The sequence below is a fragment of the Talpa europaea genome (genome assembly GCF_964194135.1).
Source record: "Talpa europaea genome assembly, chromosome: 1".
Classification (NCBI taxonomy): domain Eukaryota; kingdom Metazoa; phylum Chordata; class Mammalia; order Eulipotyphla; family Talpidae; genus Talpa; species Talpa europaea.
In genome coordinates this window covers 23,698,225-23,721,958 of record NC_140073.1, presented here as the reverse complement: position 1 = coordinate 23,721,958, position 23,734 = coordinate 23,698,225, and the positions used below count along the sequence as shown (strand labels likewise).

The 23,734-nt window shown below is 35.0% G+C and overlaps 1 protein-coding gene across 1 annotated transcript in view; it reads right to left on the bottom strand.

Annotated features, from left to right (window-relative positions):
* The window catches only part of DCDC1 (doublecortin domain containing 1), a gene marked incomplete at its 5' end in the record, with an annotated part of 338,819 nt that overhangs the window by 140,787 nt on the left and 174,298 nt on the right, over positions 1–23,734 (bottom strand). Inside the window, 5 exons of the mRNA XM_084250604.1 lie at positions 3,972–4,129; positions 4,492–4,626; positions 10,199–10,259; positions 18,037–18,155; positions 19,768–19,902. Of these exons, the coding sequence (XP_084106730.1) occupies positions 3,972–4,129; positions 4,492–4,626; positions 10,199–10,259; positions 18,037–18,155; positions 19,768–19,902 (608 nt within the window). The remainder of the gene's footprint in view (positions 1–3,971; positions 4,130–4,491; positions 4,627–10,198; positions 10,260–18,036; positions 18,156–19,767; positions 19,903–23,734) is intronic.

The window sequence follows — 23,734 nt, the reverse complement described above, 5'->3', positions numbered from 1 at the left end:
CTAATCAAGCGCAAGCCTCTGTAAATCCAGAATGTGGGATTCAACAAGAAATAAAGGGTTCACAGTCTCCCTTACTATTTTCTATCTCTTACTTAGTTTTCACTGAAAATTGCATATATTGATGTGTCTTTTATTATTCATTTTCTGAATTGTTTCACCTTATTTAAAGGAACCATTCCAAGATAAACAGCAAGTCAAAATAATAGACCCCATTTGAAAAACTTAAGATTTAAAAGAAACATTAAGACAAGAACATGAATGGTCAGGCAGAATAATATAGAAGTAAAACATAAGACTTTGGACTTAAATAGGCCTGCTATAAATTACTAGCTGCAAAGCTTTAGCCAAGTAACTTAATATCTGTGTGCTTTTCCTATCAGTAAAACAGATAATATCTGTTTCATGAACCTCACAGATTATTGAGAAACAATGTACATAAAGCACTAGGCAAAAGTCAGTATATGTTATTAATAATCTGATGTTATCCTTTATTTTCACACATTACTTCCACTAACTACCAATTTCTTTGTCTTTCATCAAATTTGGCTACTGAGGTTCTCTCTTTCCTTGGTTACTTGTAAGGTAGTACGTTCATTTGTATTTCTCTTATCCTTTTATTCTTTTCAATAACACATTCTTCAAATTATTTGTTCACTAATGCTTTCCTTAACGTTTTAAAATGGTACTTCTTTTTTCCAAATTCCACAAATCAGTTCATTTCACACTATTCCCTTTCTTTCAGCGATTTTATTCTTTACTTTGTAAAATTATCATTGGTGAAAGTAAGGAAATGTAAAGCCCTCTTTTGAAGCTGTGATAGTATAATGCACTGATTGGCTTATAATTGGAAAGCATGCATACTTAACAAGACAACCTAAGGTTAAAAGTGATCAATATTCCAAATACAGTACCATGTTCTCATTTTACCCCATAATTCCTTCCAAAATGAGAGGAAAGTAATTGCTCTAAGTATTTACTCTTTACTCAAAATAACTTCACTGAAGAACAGAAACAGAGGGAGAGAAACTGAAATTACATCTATTGTAGTAAATTGTGGGGGTGGAGAAGAGAATGCTGATAAATCCTACAGATTTAAGTATAAAAAAGAAGGCTGGAAAAATTGCTGGAGCCTAAGACAAACCCTGAGGAATGCTAAGAAGTCCTTGGGAAATTTCTTATGAAATAAAGTACAAAATATATTTACCAGTTAATTACTACTGACTTAAAAAAAATTAAATATACCCCATTAAAAACTCTTTTCTATCTCTCCTTATTTTCACAACTACTACTTATTGAGTGCTTATTACATTCCTGAAAGTTTGAAGACAACTCATTTAATTCTGACAACTCAAACAAATGCTATGAGATGTTAACTGACATTAATTGTTGTCTTGCTATCATTTTTGCCTCACATTTGCTAATCTATATGCCCTTCTTCCAGTGTTTCATCATCAAACTCTGTTGCCTCAGGGGAAATACATCAGAATACAGAAGACAAATTCCTAAACTAATCGATGCCCTCAGTCTTTAGAGAAAATATTTCCAGGCCAGAGAAAAGGTGAGTCAAAAGTGAGTTACTCCCCTTCAGGGGATCCTCCCCACCTCCCAGGGCCACCAGAGCCAAAGACAGCATAAGGCAAACACAAAAATCTTATACAGGTTTCAGAAATCTGAGAGCAGAAGTAACATGTGCCTTCTAGAGTAGAAACCAGGATAATGACAAGTTCCCCAACATTTTCTCAAAGAGAGTAGAAGTATCTGTCTATTGTGTAGAAGATAGGCCAATAGTGATCTCATAGAACATAATTTGAGGTCCTCAGTGCCCCAGTGTTCCTTTAGTTCTTGTTTAACTAAAAACATAAAAACTGCTCCCGGGAACTTAAATACTAGTTAAGGAGGGCCCAGGCTGTATTAATGACCCTGTGGTTATATTGTTATAGGACAGGGAGAGAGGCAGCCCAAGCCCCGCAAACCTGCCTATTCTAAATGGGTTCTGCCATCCGCTGCATCAACACAAAACATAGGAGACTTTAATGAAAAGGAACTTTAATAAAACTAGGAAACAATACAGGTAGGGCAAAAAATCTAGTTTCTAAATCAAGCACCCAAAGTTACCCATGCCCTCGTGGGTAAAAGTCCATCCAAATGGGATTGGCCCAGAGCAAGGCCCCAAAGCCTGCCCAAAGTCTAAAGTGTCTTCCCGTGGGGACCCACAGAAAAGGGTCACAAAGAACCGGACAAGCCCGGAAGGAAAAGAGCAAAATCAACATCAAGATAAAAGCTGCCATTGTCACCTCCCCACAGGTCTCACCCACATCTGTGTCACCCAGTCCACGACCAAACCCAGTCCACGACCAAAAGACAAGCGCAGTTTCTTCACGTGTCTCTAGGCTCCATGCGCCTCCTCCAGGGCTCCTGGCTCCATCCTGCTTCCTTGCTTAGTCTCTTTTTCAGCTTCTCCCCTTCCTGCTCAGCTCCACCCTCCCTTGGGTGGGGCAGGGAACCTCCCCCTTTCCTGGGGACCACCCTGTTGCAATATCATGGGTGATCAGAGAGTTGAGAAATTTCTGTGTGATTTTTAAAAAGTAACAGGGAAGAAAGACTTCAACAAGTTTTCCTACATGTCCAGGACACCACCCTACTACGATATGGTAAAGTACTATATTTCTTCTTTAGCTTGTATCTTATTCAAAACAACAAATACAAAAAATTTGCGGGTTAAATAACAAATTAAAGAGATAATAAATAGAAGAGTCACTTCTGTTATCAGGAAAAAAATGACCCCCTCCTGTCAAACAGGAATATGTAATTTAAGAATACTTAATTTAAAATAGCTTTTTAATTTAAATAAAGTTACATTTAATTTAAATGAGGTTACAATGTTTTTCATTTCTCATGTAATTGGCATTTCTATCTACAGCAATAGTTAAACTTAGAATTTCCCTTCTGAGTAAGGAAAGAAGGTATTACTGCTTAAGAGTCCTTCAGTCAATAGTTAATTTCAAACAATTTTACATTAAAATTGAAGTTCATAAAGTTATTTTGTGATTATAACACCAACCTTAATGAAATAATAATAATAAAGTTTAGTTTTTCAGTTAAATATAGAGGATCAAAGAAATAGTTTCCATTTTCCAACAAAGGATAATTTTTAATTGGTTAGAAAAATCACTAATGTTCGGGCCTCCCCGGTGGCGCAGCGGTTGAGCGCTGGGTTGCGAAGCTGCCCACAGCCTCTGCAGTGCCGGTTCGATGCCCGGCTGCTCCCCGGCCACCGGAGGAGGGTCCCACATGGGGTGCAGACCTCTCCTGCCGCCCACTGCTCCCCTCAGCAGTGTACTTCAGTTCTTCTGCCTGCTCTGCTCCCCGCTCTGGCTCTGGTGAATTCTCTCACCCTCCCCTGCTTCTGACTGTACCCAATGCTTGTATAAATAAATAAATAAATAAATAAATAAATCTTTAAAAAAAAAAGAAAAATCACTAATGTTGGTATTATTCCAATAATAAAAAATTTCCTATTTATTAAATTATCACCACTTCAGACCACCTATTGTGCATTTATCCTCAGATGTGACTATAATATTCTTATAGAATAAAAAAGAATGTTTATGGTCTATGTCTTCTCATAGCCCTATTAGTTTTTGGCTTTTTTTTTTTTTTTTTTTTTTTACGATTGTTTATATGTTCATTGCTGCCTTACCCAACTTACTTTCTTTCAAATTATTTTAGTGAGACCCCAGGAGAGCAACTCTTCCTAGGTATACTTATAAACAAAACCATATATCAGTCTTTAACAAAATAAATATAAATGTCACCTCTCCTCATCAAATATGACCCCAAAACTAATATGCTTGAAAGCCAAAGGGCTTCTGAGAGATTTCAATAATCTTCAAGAAATCAATCTTACATGAAATTGAAGGAAAACATCGAATGTCATTGAGCAATAAAACTCAGTTCTGTCAGCGCCCTACCTCTGAGCAGAAGCCTTGGGATGTTTGTCTTCTAGTTTCTTCACCAGCGCCACTGTCAGCTGCCCTGTCTTCCCAAGAGAATCTTCTGGCATCAAATGGGTATCTGAAGGTTCTGGCAGTTGCTTCAGATCAAAGATACTGGCATGTTTTTGCAGAACCTAATAAATGAAATAGAGGAATAATATAGCTAGCTAATTTGGCATAATTATATATGCCAAAATTAAACATTTTCATAGTTCCTTCAGTTTTCTTTACTTAGCATATAAGTCATTTGTATGTGGCCAAAATAAAAGAAAGCAGTCCTAAGAAAAGCTAGCATATCATCATCTATTTAGTAAAATGTTTATATAAATATAAACATACATATAGTTATTTGTATTATGTGTATGACTTTAAGTAATCAGTTATATGAAGATGTGAATTTATGCTTTCCTCCTGGAAACAAATTGAACATTTTTTTCTCATTTCAAATACATTTTAGAGATGTATTTCTATCTTGCATCTGGCTCTCTACACCGACCTCTTCTGCTAGGCTGCTGCCATGTTCCTGATGAGATGTGTTCCAGGCACCATGATGAATGTGATACTCTGTCTGGGTCACATCCACTTGCACGTTTAGCTCCTCTAGGTAGGTCAGAACAAATTCAGGATAAACCTATAAAAAGGAAAAAAATAAATAGTACCGGGCCTCCCTGGTGGCACAAGGGGTTAAGCACCGCACTATGAAGCAATCCGAAGCCTCTGTAGCATGAGTTCGATCCCTGGCCAGCCAGGGAGCAACCCACATGGCACAGCAGACCTCTCCTATCTCTCCCGCTGCTCCCCTCAGCAGTGTGTTTTGGTCAGTCTGCCTGTTCTGTTCCCCACTCTGTCTCTGGTGAATCCTCTCACCCCCCACATCTCTGGCCTGTACCCCAGCTCTTGTATGCATTAATAAATAAATTTAAAAAAATAAACATAAATAGTACCAGGCTTGTAAGCAACAGTCAAAAATCTATACATGTAGAACAATGGGAGAATAAATTAGATTAATAGTCAAAAATTCTGGCTAAGAGATTTTGTATTTTATTATTAATTTCAGCTCAAAATCAAGTCAAATTACTTTCATATTAAGATTTCTAGTTAGTTGTTTAATCTCATCAAGTCTATCTAAGTTGCTAATCTTTATCTTCAGATAGATAAGATAAATATTAAATAGACAAGATAGGTTGATAAATGAATAGGATAAGATTAAAATATTTAAAGTTATCTTATATATTAAGAATGGTAACTGACATTGCAGTACTTCTCAATAAATAAAATATTATTGTAAACATTTTACATATATATCATAGTTATATTCCTTGGGAGTATTAAATACTGCTCTACAAGAGAAGAAAACAAATAAGAGAGATGAATTTTATTAGCTGCAAGAAACAGATAAATCAGTTAATTTACAACAAAGAAGCCAAGCATATACAATGGAAAAGGTAAAGTCTCTTCAACAAATGGGTGTGGAGAAAACTGGACAGCAACATGCAATAGAATGAAACAAGACCACTATCGCATATCATACAAAAAATTACTCAAAATGTGATAAACGACTTCGATGTGACAGTGGAAATGTGGCAGAAGCTGCCACAGTGGCTAGAGCCACCTCAGCAGTGTTCTCTCACCCTACTGCTCCACCACGAGCTGGTTCTGGCTGTGGCTCCTCAGAGCCCCACAACCTCCCTTTCATGTATACTTCCTGGATTGTGACATGGAAACCAATCAGGTACAAGCTATGAGCTGACTGGTGTTAAATTGTCCAGTCAGCCACAGGACTGAAAAACAGTCCAATCAGACTATTAGTTGGGGCACCCTGAAGGAGAACATAAGCCAGGGTGGGAAGGTGTGAGGGGCACAGTTCCTGCCTCCAAAGAAAGAAGGGTAAGACTCTGTTCCTGGCCTCTGAAGAAAGAACAAAGAAGGACCAGAAGCTGACCTCAAATGAAAAAAGAAGCAGCATCCAGAAGCCAACCTCAGAAGGAGGAGGAGAAGCTGAAGACCTATGTCAGAGAATGGGCCTCTGGACAGTCCTAGCTCTGACATCACCTGAAAGGAGCACCAAAGGCTCTGGGCCTGGTGTCTCAAAGAGCTATTTGTTGTTGGTGTTTTGCAACAATTGACAAAGACCCGTTAATACTTGGTGTCTCTGACACTACCTCTGGGGCACCAGTAGTGACCATCAGATTTCACTGTGACCATCACAATTGTCCCATGTGGTCCAGCTCTGTTGACAGGTGACTGGTACTCTGCTTGTATTTCTGGTGGATACTATCTGGGTGAGATGTCCAGCCACCTGTGGCTATAGTAAGCTCTTTGTTTCCCCAGATTTATAAAATAAGCCCCATGGTGGTTGTTCTTGGAGGCTGAGATATCTTGCAATTGTGCACATGGGTGAGAACCCCCAGATAGTGACCTGTTATCTATTGGGCACTGTCCTTTGTTTGGCTATAGCCCTTAGGCCCCTATTGTATAAGTATGCATTGCTTAGGCCCTTGGTTTTAGCTTTTGGCCCTTTTGGCCTTTTGGGGCTTTTTTGATGCTCTCTATAGCCCAGACAGGCATCCTCATTCCAGTCATTCCAGCATCCATTCTCTCCTACCCTGACTGCCACTCTTTCAGATGTAAGACCTGCAACTATAAAGTACAGGAGAGAAAACATAGACCAAAAAAAAAAAAAAAACAACATTAGCTTCAGTAATGTCTTTGGAGACTCAACTACACTGACAAGTTTCTGCTCAGGAAAAAATCATAATTGAAAGGAAGAGACTCTACAGAATGGGAAAAAATATTTCCATATCATATATCCAGTAAGAGGCTAATATCCAAGATCTACAAAGAACTCATACAATTCAACAAAAAGAAAACAAAGAATCCTATTCAAAAATGGGCAGAAGAGCTAAATAGACATTTCTCCAAAAAAGATATACAGACAGGCACATGAAAAAATGTTCATCATCACGTATCATTAGGGAAATGAAAATAAATCAAAGCCACAATGAGATATCTTCAAATACCCTTGAGAATGGTATATCAAAAAGACCAGAAATAACAGGTGTTAGTAAGGGCATACAGAAAATTGAACCCTCATACAGTGCTGGAGAGCATATAGTCTGATTCAGTCCCTATGAAAAACAATATGGAGGTTGCTCAAAACTTTAAAAGTATATCTACCATATGATCTAGCAATTCCACTCCTAGACATCTATCCAAATATTACAAAAACACTAATTTGAAGCAATATATGCACTTCTATGATCGCTCTAGCAACACAGAATAGTCAAACCATGGAAAAGACCTAAGTGCCTAATAACAGATGAATGGATAAAGAAGATGTGATATATGTACACTATGGAATACTACTCAGCTATAAAAAACATGAAATATTTTTATTTATAAAACATGGATGGAATTGGAGGGGATTGTGCTAAAACAAAATAAGTCAGAAGGAGAAAGACAAATACTGGATAATTTCACTCATGTGGATTATTAAAAAAAACAGAGGAACAGACAAAAATAGTGATTATGAATCTTTTATTAAATTTGACTCTTAATTTTTCATCTGTCACTATTTACTTTCCATGTCCTTTGCCCACCCTTTTTTTTAAACTTTTCACATCCCTTCACCCATTTTTCTATTGAAATATTTGTTTCTATTACTGCATCAGGTTTATTATATATATTAAGAGCATGATCCCATTCTCTGAAATTTATACTGAAGAGATTTTCCCTATTTGTCTTATTTCTTTATTTTCTTTTGCTTACAATATTTCAGACTTAGGACTTTTTAAATTATAAATCAAAGTCATTACTGCTTTCTTTTATCAATTTTCCTACTGGTACTGGTAGCAGGCTCATAAAGATGTTTAATCACTACTATTTTTGGGTTAGATGACTAAATCCAGGGCTTTTTAAAAAGGATATTTTATCATTCCATGTTTAAATTTAATTCTTGAAAAAAAAATTTAATTCTTGAATTTAGCTAAAACTGGTAATTGGGCCTCCCTTGGTGGCGCAGTGGTTGAGCACTGGGCTGCAAAGCTGCCCACAACCTCTGCAGTGCCAGTTGGATCCCTGGCTGGCCGGCCAGCGAGAGTGCCGCATGGCTCACAGACCTCTCCTGCCACCCACTGTTCCCCTCAGCAGTGTGTTTTGTCAGTCTGCCTGTTCTGTTCCCCGTTCTAGTTCTGGTGAATTCTCTCACCCTCCTGCACTTCTGACTGTACCCAGTGCTTATATAAATAAATTAATAAATAAATCTTTAAAAAAAAAGATAATAAAACTGGTAATTATATAAAGGTAGTGATGTAACTTTATCATTAAGCAAATGAATAGAGGAATGGTTAACTTTAAAGAAACACACACAAAAGGAAAAACTTATCTAAGTAAAGCAATACTACAAAATATATTTAAAGTTGTTCATGATTATCAGTTTTAGCATTTATAAATTACCCATAAGTTATTAAAGGCCAGAATCTGTGCCAAATACTCAAGATGTGAGTATTAATATCCATTTTACAAAGACTGTGAAGCTTGGAAAGAGTAAATGACTTGCCTAAGGCCACAAAACTAATAGTGGTAGAGCCCAAATTAGTTATTAATATCCTAATGCAGTAATTTTGTCATTTTTTTAATGAATTGAATGAGCTCCATTTATGATCCAGCTGCAAATCATTATCAAATTATCCTCCATTTTATCCTTAACTAGCTGGATATAGTTTTGGATATGACTAAATTTAGATCAAATCAAAATGTCTAAACTTTGAAAAGAATGAAATGCCTCATTAATAAATAATTTTCCTCTGTGAATCTAGAAAAACATAATAAAAAATCAGCTGTTGTGTTTGGGAATGGAACTTTAAATGTTTTAGAATCAACTTCTTTCTAAAAATAATTTGCATTATTTTTTGAAAAATGCAAATTAGAACACAAAAGTGTGTATTATTTGTTAGTTAGTAATATAATAGTGCTATTGGGAATAATTAGAAAATTACACACTGAAAGAAAAGGAGAGGTTAAAATGGATATTTAGGCACCTGAATTTTAGGAGAGAACAGAAGAAAATACACTAAGCCTTGGTCCTAATTATCTCTGTCTATTGATGCAAAGAATAATACTTATATATAAGATATGACTGTATTTGGGGGTAATAAGAGGCTGTTCTGTGCAGGTATGACTCAGATTGAAGTCATTATTCATAATGTTCAGGTCCTGAACAAAGGTCTGGAGGGATATTAGAGTACAGTCTTAAAATTCTACTTTTTATTTTTACTAAGATGTACAATTCTCATTCTTTCTATGACTCCCGTCTCAGCAACTCCTGAGTCTGTAGCTCAGGAGTATAGTGGAGACATAAATGAGATGAGGGGAATGTTGGGGTGAGTTTCAGAATGAAGTTAGATAAAAATAATTTTTTAATGCTTTGATATATGTTGATTATGTGAAATTTTCTGCTCAGGAGCAGAGGTAAAGGTGTGCAGTCTTGATTGAATTAGTGAATGGGTTGGAATTTTAGCCAGTGTTCCAAAAAATAACTATAAAGGGAACTGCTATTATAATGAATTTTTAATTTTAATTTGTATAAAACTCTTCAAATTATTAAAATGGTAAAGTTTGTTATATAATAACAGCTTTTCTCTATAGTCTGATTTGGGCTTTAGGCTTTTTCTGTGGGCATTCTTTCTTAGGCCTAGGAGTATTAGCTGCTCCCTATATCTACATTCTTTAGAGTCTTTTTAGTTGTTACTAGCCAACTTCTGTTTATTCCAATCCCCAGTTACTGATTGTTTATACAAAACCGTTTCTATTCAAATTGCTATGTGGCTTCTGTCTTCTTATTGGCCATTGACTGAAATAAACATAGTACTTTTATTTCTCTACTTTCCTAGGAGGAAGAGAGGGAAGGAAGGAGGGAGTGGAGATACAGAAAGTGAAAAAGAGAAGGAATAAGTATTGCACTGAAATGCTGGCTTAAATGACAATGAAATGGGTAACTTGTTTTAGGTTTTGGAAGCTTTGTGTTCTAAAGTCAAACAAAAGTTTAAATGAAAACATTCTGTCAAATCCCTAAACTTCTGAGCACAGAGTGAAATCATTTATGCAGAAAAAGCATGTGTTGCTCTAAACAACAGACAGCACATTTTATAAAAATTAGGAGGTAGGAAACTAGTGATAAAAGCTGTGGTTTATAAAGCTCTTACCTTAGAATAAATGCAGCCATCGGTTCCAAACACCCACTTCTGAGAATCCTTCCCTTTCTGTCTGTAATGAAAAGGTAATTTAGAGATTGACAATTTTCTGCATACTGGAGTATTTTATTTGGGAAAATTATCTTTTCCCATGTAACCTAAAGGACGACAACCCAGATGCTACCAAGCATACAGTCATCACTGCTGTCAGCAGCCAAAGCCTTCCCTAACACAACCAATTTCTTTGGTAGCCAAAACAGTGGTGGCTGTGATGGTGATGATGACAGTGGTTGTGGTGGTAGGGATGTGTATTTGTGTGTGCTGACAATATCAATAGTAACAAATAATTTTAGAAAATAATTAGAATCAATAAGAACATTGTACATTTCTGCCCCCAAAAATACCCTCAACAAGACAGAAAGAAAGGGACTTAATTAAGTATAAAATTAAGAGTACGTGATGAAAAAATATGCCATGGAAAATTAGGAAACTCAGGTATGTGTTTATGAAAAAAGAGAATTTTTAAAGAAATATCAGATTTTTTTGAGCGACATCTCTTAAGAAAAGCTAAAATGTGATGAAGCTAATCAAGCCTAAGGTAACGAATCATGTATTCATTAATATTAGAAATCTTATATATGTAGGACAAATGAATCAAATTAAGTGTTATAGGATGTTAAAACTTTTTCTACTGCCTCTGAGTTTTGACAGAAACATCAATGGTTGAGATAAAGAGGTATCAGGTAATGCTATACTTTAAAGCAAGGTGCTATATGATCTAGAAAAATATGTAAAGGCAGCAGTCTAAACCAGATTCAGTGCACATTAGCCCTTCATGCACATCTAAGTTATAACAAGAAAACTGAAAATTTCTTGGGCATGTAGAAATGAGTGTTTGATAATAACAATAGATCTCCAGGCCACTCTACTCAAAGACCGATTCTACAGGTCTAGACCCCAGAAATCTATGGTACCATATAACACAAGTGATTCCAATGATAAAAGCTCTGAGGAATTTGGATGCATGTGGCCTAGGAGCATATTTTGGAAAACACTGAAGTAGAATGATGAGAGTTGGGGGAAGAACATACTTAAAATATTATAAAAGGAAAAATGATTTGGTGATTAATTAAATGGGGTGAGAGTTGGAGAGAGGAGGTAAGAATGAGTCCCAGAAGTCATCTGGATACAGAAGAAGAGTGTGACACTATTAAAAGAAAATGAAACTAAAATGGAGGAGAGGAATACAGAGGTGTGAGGAAAGATGAGGGGTTCTAACACGTTAGATACAGACCTTTGAAAACACCTTTGAAGGCAAAACTGATTACCACTCTAAGAATCCCATCTCAGTCATCAGATAAATGTAATCATTGCTCAATTTCAGCATTGAATGGGGGAGGGAGGCATTGGGGAAGGTAATCTTTCTAGACATCTTTTTATTTTGTAATTAACAAAGGAAAAGAAAAACTTTTAAAAAATTAGGATTTGGAACTGAAATTTATGGTCATAATAATATCTACTATCCAAGATGACAATATATAGACTGAGAAAGGGAGCTGAAGGCTATCTTCATCACTTTGCCACTTTATAGATTAATAAAGTGGGATACAGAGAGTTGAAACAGGCTTATCAAAATTGAAAGCTAGGTAGTATACAAATAGGCACTAGAACCCATAGGGACTTTCTGTCCAACATCTTCTCAATCTCATTGTAATACTATGGCACAAATTATTTTGTTTGTAACTTGGAGATTAAAAATGAATGAACATTTTTGTTTCATTCATTAGTCTGACACATGTTATTAGTAACTTAAAACACTTTGACATGAAAATAATTTTCATCCAATTATGATAAAATAAACACTTTAGGCTTGCATATTATTGCAATTTTTTCTGAGACACTGTAAAAGCTCAGATTGCAACCACTGAATGAAGAAATGACAAAAAGATCGTTGGTTTAAAGCTATCAATTCCATTATAACTATACTCCTTTAAAAATAATCATAGTGATTGTTATCATGCCTTGATGGAAATGTGCTGGGTTGTGATATAATTTGCATCATTTTAATGTGTAAGGACCATAACAGTGCAACTTTACTACTTATGGGCAATTCCTCCTGTTGCATAAAGTATCGTGGGCATATTTCTCCAAGATGAATAAAATGGCAAAATGTATTGTGTGAAATAATTTTTCAAAATGTGAAATATCTGCAATTGGCAGTTAGCATATTGATATTAACTATCAAAACTTCATAATTTTGGTTTTTAATCGAATTACAGTGTTAGCTGAGGAATGAATGTGATTAAACAAGCGTAAGTTATGTCAAATTCGGTTTTGATTTTTTGAATTTGTAGCATCTTTTCCCAAATAAATATAAGAAAGATGTCTACCAAATTAGCAAGTGTTTAATGCCAGAAATCATGAGTGTCCTTAAAACTTCAGTGTTACTACCCTAAAATTAGTAAGAAGGACATTATGAAAAACATTTTAAATTTAATATATGGCAGTTTAGGGATTTAAAAGATCTTAGTGGTTAACTAGAGACCACAAATTATGTCATGGCTAAGAAAATGATAATTCTGAAAGAAATAAAAATTTCTTAGCATTTCTCAAATTTTATCACAGCTTCAATTCTGTTCAAGCATATGTTTGCCTAGGAAATCTTACCAACAGCATACAGTTTCATATCATCTGTAAGCCTGTGAGCTTACTAGTATAGTAGTATTCCTATTGAGAGTCTACTGATATATATATAAATGTTACTTTCAAATTTCACAAAAGATAGGAAAAAGATTATCTCATGTAGTGGTCACATTAGGCAGGATAGGAAGATATAATAATAATATATAATAACTTCTTTCAAAAATAAAATATCTATAAACCAAAGTCAATCTGTTTAAGTGCATTTTATATGTAAAGAAATCAATTTTAGATCCAATATGCAACAATGTTCATGACTTAGCGAATGATGCCATAGACTTTCCTATCAATAAATGCCAAACTAAAAGACTATTTAAAGAAACAAAACCTAATTTAAATAATAAGAACAGCAATATCAATAATGAGAGAAGAGACAGTATTACATCAAAATATCAAAGTCATGATATGTGTTGGACTAAGTTGGGAAATCTGAGTTTTGGTTGAGGATTAACTAATAAATGACTGTTAGTAGATCACTTCATTTTTAGTGTCCTTGGAACTTCTTATAATGACATTGTCATTTTTATTGCTATCATCATCAACACCACAACCATTTTTGCCATTATTACACTACCATTAAAGAGGGGTATTGGACTAGACGCTCTTTAGAGTCTTTTCTCTATAGCATATGACTTTCAGGACTATTTAGTAACTTTCATTTTTGCAGATGAGGAAACTGAAGACTATCTACCCTGGGAAACTTGCTCCCTGTAACCTCACTGAACATGTTCATGCATGATAGCACACCTATGGGTAAATTGCAAAAAAGACAGGTATATGCATATACACACAGACATACACTCATTATTTATTTATTCTGAAACACTCCATTTATCAGAGAGTAGGGGCAAGAGGACAGTCCAAGGTCACAGTTTGGTGTGGATGAAATATCATAGATGACTGCTCATTCTTGTCAAATCGGTTATAAGAAGGACCCACATCAAGCTTCACAATTAGAAATATATTCTCCGGGGCCTCCCTGATGGCACAAGGGGTTAAGACACAACCTATGAAGCTGTCAGTAGCCACTGCAGCAAGAGTTCCATCCCTGGCCAGAGAGATAACCACATGGCGCAGCAGACCTCTCCTGACTCACCCGCTGCTCCCCTCAGCAGTGTATTTCAGTCAATCCGCCTGTTCTGTTCCTCACTCTGTCTCTGGTGAATCCTCTTATCCCCCACAATTCTGGCTTGCACCTCAATTCTTGTATGTATAAAATAAATTAATCTTTTAAAAAAAAAGCAATTTTGAAAATAAAAAAAAGAAATCTATTCTCCTTAACAGTCTCAAATGACTCTGGTATATTCCAATGTTACCAGCACTGAGAACAGGATGTACATAGAGAGTAGAAGGAAAGAATTTTACCTCCATTCTTAACACAGATTAGGAGATTCAGTCATCAATCCACATTCTGTTAAATTACACAAGGTCAATTTTCTGTTTGGTGCTGATATTTCTTTTTTTTTTTTTTTGATTTTTTTTTCATACCATCTTTTTTTTTTTTTTTTTTTTTTTTTACAATTGCAATCCCCCCATTCTGACCCCAATCCCTCCCCTCCCGCCCCCCACCCCCCAAAAAGTGTCTCTGGTTCATAGTTTTTGTTGATTTTGATTTTCACTTTCTTATAGTTATTCATTTTCCTGGTCCCTTATTTAAGTATTCTAGATTCCTGCTATGAGTTATCTAAATGTGTGAATATACTTAAAAGTCCAATGCATGTCAAACAGTTCTTTCTACATCGGGTACTTAATAAAGTCTGTCTTTGTGCTTTAATGTAATGTTTAGCTTCCTAAACTTTAAGATTGATCAAGGAGATAATTTTCAATGTCTCTGATTACCAGTGATGTAATATCTGTTTACTGATCTCTGTCTTTCTGTCTATTGCACCAACCATTAAACAGCTACATTTGTTGGCTGTATTTAATGATATCCTGAAAGCAGTGTTTCTTTAACCTACTCTAGATTGTCAGTCAGTTATCACACCATTTCCAACAAGGCCTAAGTAGAAAATAAAAAAAGTAGAGTCAAAAAACCATAACTGAAAGATTCTCATTGAAGTAAGCAAGATAGTAAGGAAGACTGGTATCAGAAATGAATCAAACAGGCTAGAGCTGGAATGAGGATGGCCATTGGAAATGAGGGGAAATAGAGCAATCTGAAGGATATATGTTTCATCCAAAGGGGAAATGAGATCCTGTGTAATTAGTATCACAAAAGAATGAAGGGCCAGTGCTAGCCATTCTTTTGATTTTTTTAAAGAAAAGACAGAAGTGTGTGAAATCACCCTACCTTTAAAGGCTCACAACTGATTTTAAAAAATTATAGCAATGTGTAGGACAAAAAAACCTATAGGTGCCAGTTTTTAAACTCCATAATCTAATTTTTTGTGACTTTCAGATCACTTGGTAATGGCATCGTCGGTTTGTCTTTCATCTGCTCGTGGTCAGATACATATCACAGAAAAAATATTTAAAAGACAAATATGTGAAGCACTTGCTATAGTGAATAAGATGAGTGACAACAAATGAGACATAACTGAACTAATGAGGCATGATATATTTACAATATTCTTTACAGGTTGTCAGGTTGCTACTTTAAGTGCTAGTTCTATTATTTTTAGTATACAAAAGGCTATGTCTTGATTCACAGCTTTTGTTAAAATCATGTTATACTACTTAGGGGAAGAAGGAAAAATTGTGTCTCCAGAAGTTCCTGTCACATGAGGATATTTATTGTTATTTATAATGATATATACTTGTATTTTAAAAAAAACAAGTCACACAGATACTGCAGATGCTCTGGTAAAAGATAAGTGTATTTGAAAGTATATAACCAGAATTAAAGTGAGAACTCCTAGTTTTCCAAATGTTCCTCTATTTTGCCTTCACAGTGTAGTAATGTTTTTTTTCTCTGATGAGGACAAGCAACATCAATACAAAGGCAAATAATCTTGATTTGCATACAGACCTTCCCTCCCTCCTGCCCATCCTGCCTCCCACCCCATCCTCCTCCATCTCACCTCTCCCTGGACCCCAATTTCTTTCTTCTTCCCTTCTATTCTAAATTAAATAAAATCCTTTCTCATAAATGGTTGCCTCAGGGTCTCCCATATACATCTTTAATTTATACATTTTTTTGTTTTAAATAAGTTATCTTTAAAGATTTATTTATTTATTTATACAAGCACTGGGTACAGTCAGAAGCACGGGAGGGTGAGAGGATTCACCAGAGCCAGAGTGGGGAGCAGAACAGGCAGACAGATGAAGTACACAGCTGAGGGGAGCAGTGGGCACAGCAGGAAAGGTCTGCGCGCCATGTGGGACCCTCGCCCTGTGGCCATGGATCGAACCAGTGCTGCAGAGGCTGAGGGCAGCTTCGCAGCCCAGCGCTCAACCTCTGCGCCACTGGGGAGGCCCTAAATAAGTTATCTTTAAAGACACTTAACTATTAGGAAATAAGGAATTTATGCCACCTATATAGTTACTAGTCCCAGTGTTCTTCATTTCTATCTGGTATCATTTTTTTCCTGCCTGAAGGAATTTTGTTATTAACATTATTAGTTGTCTACGTCTGTTAGTGATCATTCTTTCAATTTGTGAAGATCTGAAGTTTTTATTTTGTCTTACTATTTGAAAGATATTTTCATTGGGAAAGGATTTCTATAGTGACAGGGTTTTTTAGTATTTTAAAAGAGGTTTCTTCTACTGCCATCTCACTTGTATTATTGTCAACAAGAAATCTGCAGTCAGTTTCATCTTTGTTTCTTTTGTATCTAACATGTCTTTTCTCTTTGTATTCTTTTTTAGATTTTCTCTTTATCACGGATTTTAGATAGTTTTATTATGCATGTTATTAGTTACATTTCTTTATGTTTTGGTGCTCAAAATTTTTGGAACTTCTTGAGATATGTAAGGTATAGTTCTCACAAAATTCGGAAATTTCTCAGATGCCATTTTTTCCAATATTTTTCTATTCCCTGCTTCTTCCTTTCAGGACTAGAAGTATTCAGATATTTGACCATCTGAAGTTTCTCACATGTCACTAATGCTCTGTTCAATTGTTTTCAATATTTTTCTCTCTCTTTCATTGTGAATATATTCCATTACTAGCACTTCAAATTCATGAATATTTTCCTCCATAATGTCTAATCTGCCATTAGTCATATTAAACATACTTTTCATTTCATAAATTGCAGTTTTCTTGAGAAATTTGATGAGTCTCTTTTTATCTCCCATTCTTTTGTCGCGTAAGAGATACAGCCAGGATTTACACTTGGGAATCTGATTCTGCAGGTCACAATCTAAACCACTATGTGAGAGTCTAATACCTATTGGACATTCTGCTTTGCATATTAGAGAAAATTCCCATTCTGTATATGTGACTAGGTTAGTTTCTCTGGTACCTAATAACCCGAGTTCTGCCTTACTACCTGTCATGCCAGAAATAGCTCAGACAGCTTTCTAAGTTCTAACATATAATAGGACTTGTTTTTGTAAACCAAAGATGAAATCAGAAAACAAATGAGCAAGAACAACAAAGCTTCTAAGAAGTAATACTTCCACACTATTGGATATAAATCAAATTTCTCCCTCTTTCTAGATTTTTTTTTTAATTGTCTGGTTTCAGGGTATTTAACTTAAGTTCTCTTTGTTAAGGAGGGTGATTTTTTAATTTTAATGTTATCTTCCAAAATCAGAAAAAAAACAAAAACAAAAACAAAAACAAAACTTTTGGTGCCTTATAAGCCCGTAATTTTTGCTCTCATTTTCACAGCCCAATATGTAATATTAAGAAGATGGAAAAGAGGTTAGGAACATGCACAGAACATTAAATTTTTTAATTAGCAATCAAAATGGATATAAGGAAATGAGTTCTGATAATTATAGAGTAAAGCAGCAGCTTTTGTACAACATCAGTACATGTTGAAGGCCAACATTTCACTTTTTAAAATATCTAAGGAATGCTCCTAAGCTATGTGGCATACAATTTCAAGCTTATTTTAGATCTGGAAAATTACTATCAATATTAGGAACACAAATTTAAATATCTAATGAAAATCCCATCTAAACCAGGAGGCATCATGATTTGACTGCTCAGAACTCTTGAAATTATCATCATTGTTTTGAGTTAAATAGCTCATAAGCATTACCTTTTCTGTAGGATTAATTTATATCCTTCTAGTGATGTTCCCTCAGTGGCCTTGACTCTGATTGGATGACCAATAGCTAGGCAGCCCTGAGTTATCGCTCTGCTCAGGATCATTCCAGTCTTCCAATGAATAGAGAGGGGGGAGAAAGGTCTAAATAAGTTAAAAGAACCATAAAATTCAACAATGTGTCACAAATAGTGAGGTCATTATGCCTGGATAACCCTGGATATTAACAGTTGCCGAAAGTGAAACACTACCCACAACTTAGCAGTCAGCGAGCCCTGCTCAGAATCAGTGATCTTCTGTCCAACAAGGGTGGCATTTTACAGTTCAGCGCAAAATAAAACAGACCTTGATATCTTCATTTGTCCTTTTTTTCTGTGCATATTTCACAGTGCAGCGATTTAGGGTCCATCATGTGTCACTTGTTATAGTTATAACTACAGAGCATACTTGAAATATGTATGCACAGAAAAAAAGTGCAGTGAACTGAAAAGATTGAAACAAATCCTTAACCTTCATACCAATTTAAAGTTTTACTCTGGGTCTAAATACCATGGGTTAAACATTTTAAGGTGGTTTGTGGACTGCTTTTGTTTTAAATGCCAGCATTCTCCTCTAAGGACACTGACTGAGAATATTATTTAAATAGCCATTCAGCAATTGCTTACATAGTGAAGCAACACAACATTTTAAATAAGTGACAACCACCAAGGAATTTATTTATACATATTGATGTATAAATGTATTATTGTGTATATATTATACAAATGATGTATTAACAAGTAATAAGGTTTCTTTTGAAAAATGGAAGAGAATTTTCTTTTTTTTTAAATAATAAATTTTATTTTGAGAATTTTCAATCTAAATTTTTTTTTTCAAAATTGTTTTCTTTCTGGCATGTAACCTTTATTGCTCTTGCTTTTGTTGTGTGGACAAGATATACATGATGAGTTAGGATAGTTTTGTTGTTTGGTCCTAAAAAGCAGTAAAGCAATCCTCATTTGAACATGGAACTGCTTGGGGTGAAGAAAGAGAATCATCACTTACTAAGTTCTTTCTCATACCCGACACTATGCTTGCCCTCACACATGCTTCCCCAGTATATCTCCACAGCAACTATGCAAGGCAGTATAATAATTTCATTTTGTAGATAAGGAAACAGTGGTTCCAGACAACTCAGAAACTTTCTCAATATCACTCAAACTCCAAAACCTATCCTTGTTTCAGTAAGCATTTCCATTATTTTTGAGGAAATTTTAAACAAGTATAGGCTTTCTGATATCATAAAATTCTAGAAATAGAAATAGTGGAGTTACAGAATATGAGATGAAGGTCCACCTCTTTTCAGATGAGAAAGTTGAAATCCAGATACAGTGAGTGATTATCTATAGTCACATAGTTATTCAGTGGTAGAGATAAGACTGAAATACTTCCACCATGCTCACAAATTGGTCAAATGTAGAACAGTGTTTTATAGTGAAAAGGCATAAGATTTGAAATCTTACTGTGTGATAAGAACTAATCAGCACATCTACATGTGCACTGAATTCTCATGGGGATCTACAGAAATCCTCAGCACTAGACAAGCCAAGAGCAGAGAAGCAATGTTGGTAATAGTCAACAATTTACCATGCTTTCACTGCATACTTGTGTGCTTAAGAGCTGGGGTAGCATGGCGAGCCAGCAAGCAGAGGAAGTCATTCAAAAAGAGCAAACACTGTTGGGTACCTTTGTGATAAGCCACACACTGGCTGAAGACCACAGGTTCAAAGACGCTATCTGACTCTTGTTGCTTGCCTCACTGCGTGAGGAATTCCGCTTTCTGATGGAAACATCCGCAAGAAGAACAATATTTGGATCCACCTAAACCATGAGAAAAAATATCTATATTTAACTTTAATCTGAAAGTTAATCTTCCTCAACACACTTAGCCAAAATAAGTGATCCTAGAACATGATGTTTCAGATTGAGATCTTGTTTTGAAACAGTAGTGCCCAATCCCATTTAATTAAATTCAATTAATATTTGTTGAGCACAGGTTCTGATATGTAAGGTCCTAAATTAATGGCAAAGGATATTATTAAATATTTTTCCTGCTCTAAAAAAATGTACAATAGTAGAGGCAATAGTACACACAAATTCATTTTTGTACGAGTTCATCTAAATGATTAAACAGTGCTATACGTGTGAAGAATGGCAGACACACTTCTGTTGGAGGAACTTGAAACAGCCTTGAAGGATTTTGAAGTTTGAAAGGAATAATAAAGAATAAAAAGGCATTCCAAGTAAAGGCAAGGAAGTAGAATCAACATAACTTATAGATTTGTTGGTAGGCTCCAAAGGTAAATTTGACCAAACTGAAGAAGGTGTCAAGTGTGAAGCTATGGACTTAGATGTCAGTGGGTAGCCACTGAAAGCTTTCAAGCAGCAGGTATTTGGATTACAGCAGATTTTAGTAAGGTTGATCAGACAAGGATAGATGTAATGGATTGAGAATGGAAAGATCAAAGGCAAGGAAAACAGTTGGATGTCTGTACAATCTCTTAAGAATAGAGGGATATGAGCTGAGACTTCAACGATAGTTGTGGGAATGGAGGGTAGGGGACCAACTGGAGGGACCGACTTCCCTGTCAATACAATGTCAAATGTATTGTGCACCTTTCAGGGTTTCTTACCTAGACTTGATTATCAAATTAATAAGCATTTATGTCACCTGAAGGAATTCTACCACTTCATATTTAATGAACTTTATCTCCTACCTTTTATGCTCATTTCCCCTGTGTAACCATGCTATGTTTTTAAATAGCAATGTTCATTTGTGTAGATAATGGGTATATGCCACTTTATGCTTTAGCCTCAATAACTGACATTACCCCAATGATTCAAATTATTTTCTACTATTTAAAAAGTCTACTCTGTTAATATTCTTATTAGTTAAGCAGTAAATGATTTTTTAATACAAGTTAAATAATAACTTAAAAGCTACTATCTCATAAAAGTGATCAGGCAAGAATAAAAAGGTATATCTAATGTATTTAGCAATTATTCTATAATGATAGTCACTTCTCAACAGAAGCAAATGTCATATGATTTCTATATGTGAAAATAAAATTTAAGAAATACAGCAATGCCACTACATAAGCAGATTTAAGTTACAGCTCTTTGTGTATTTTCTGTGTCCAGATTCTGGAGAATACCCCACAGTTTCTGAACAATGATAAACTATATTCTACTAATCCATCCACCACAGGACTCAGCATTTAAAGCAGCACTCTTACTCAACCTCCTAATTCTAAGTTGCCATCATACTCAAAACTCTCCTCTGCAACTGGGAGGAAGATTGTTTTGACTGGAATTAGTCAGACAGAAGAACAGCACTGCCAACTGCTTCTTTGTACAGCACCTGCTGCCAGCGCCTAAATTCTTGTTATCTCCACAACATGGTTTAATCTTTTAACAGTTGGCTTATTGGTGAAGAGCGAAGGGGTCCTTTGTGTCTGTCTTGGGTTGGCACCCAGTATTAATACCATGCTGTTCTTCAAGAGATATTTTGCTGGACAGTACCCAAGTGATTCTATATAGAACAGACACAGCCAGGCTCACTAACTCAGCTTCATTTCATGTTATTAAAAAAAAAAAGATTCTGCCAAGTCTGGGGTCCTGATACACTTAAAACTGACAATGGCCATTAAATTTCTTTTAGTGACTTCACCTTTTTACTTTTTAATTTAATCTGATAACTTAGCTTTATGACGGTGAGGAAGATTTTTTAAAAAAACTATGAAAACTGGAATTCATAAAAGTGCTCTGCATGTGTGTGTGCTTATGTGTGCACATACAAAGGTGTGTGTATAAAAGTATTTGTGTTGAGACCAGTCTCTAAATACACACCATTATTTATGTCACTAAAAAACCTTTTAAGTCCTGTTAAGAATCAAAAGAAATTCTTTTATCCTTTTGAATACTTTTACATATACCTCCTTTTAGATGGCCACTATGACTTACTCTGACTATGCTGATATAGAAGCTACCTATGATTTAAATGATGTTTACAGATGCTAGGTCAGTTGAAACTTCTTTTTAAATTTTCTTTTCCCAAATCCCCAATAAAAGTGAAAAAGGCTTTAATATTGCTAGGCCAATATGGTCTTTTCTTATAAATCACCTAAGGAGCAAGTTACACCAAGAAATTTTTCTTGAAATGAGAGTTCATAGATCACAACTTTTTTTCTAAACAAACGACTTACTTTGCTACCAATATATTTGATAAGATTTTAACTTTTGATAGTAAATTTAGAGTCAAGTTAAAAAAAATAATATAAAAAATTTATATCACAACTGTAAGAAATATTATAAAATCTTTCATAATATCCCTAGTTCACTCTTACTGCTTGCATTGTCTAAATCTACAACTGATCAATCCACTCATGTTTAAGACCTAGAAATATTTGTAAACAGAAAATATCACTGAATACATAATTATGCAACCAAGCAAAACAAATATCTAACATCTAGGTATGTAGTCCTCAAATAGTTTCTGATTATCATTCTAAATATGAGGAAGGAAGTTGAAATTTTATTGAAAGTTCTACTCTAAGGCAAGACAATCCAGTTTAAACTTAAAAAAGTTATATTTTCCCCAGCATAAATTATTTCTAGAAAATATTCTCAACAACTTTCAAAGAAATAAGAAAGTAAAGACTAGTTGCTTTTCCCCAATGTTATGCCAGTATCCATGACTGCTGATCTTAAAGATCAACATGTAACATATCTGTCAAAATTCTAAAATTATAAGTTGGTACTATTCTTGCTATTTTCACACCAAAAGTTGTCAACAATGTGCTGCTGATGTCTGATTATAACAAAAGGCTAGGTTCAAAATATATTTCCATTTCACGTTTGCAGAATATATTACTGCCATACACTGGAGTTTATTTTTCTGCTGTATTTTCTTATAACCAGGCATATCTGAAGCAATTTTTTTTATAATTTTTTCTTGCATAATAACTACTATGAAGTTTAAATCTCACTCATTTAATGGAAACATTTTATTACCTTTAAACGGAGACACCTTTAAACGAAGACAATCTAAAAATGTTTTCAATTTAAGTAACAATAGAGTTGGGTTGAAAGAGATATTCATGAAAATTGTCAATTTGTAATAGATTCAAAACCTTTTTTTTAGAAATGGATAAAAGAGCAACAGGTTGTAATTGTCAGGGTTATATCTGTCTCTCACATTACTAATAGGGATTATATGTTCCAAATTTTCCACTGTAGGAAAGGTTTTACTTGTCAATAAGAGATTTAAAAGAACAGTCAGGGCTGGGCACTGGTATTTCTATCTCAAGCCAATTTTAAAACTTATGCATCAGGAATATATGCCTCACCTTTCTCTACCCTAGTTGTAATCCTCTTAGTGTCTTCTTTACTACAATGAGCATCAGGAGTCCACAATAAAATTCCCTAGAGAGATCTAACACCTCTGCCTGAATCTCCCTTTAAAAGTTCTCCTTTCAGGTTATTAAATTACTATTTCCAATGCATTGATCATCTCTCTATATATAATCAGATGTTTTTCTGAAAGGATTTCAAAGGTTACATAGCTAAGGAAGGACAATTTTCCTTTGAAAGCGTTTCTTTACTAGCCAGTTTATCAAATCTTTCCTACTTATACTACTATGTTGGTTGGATT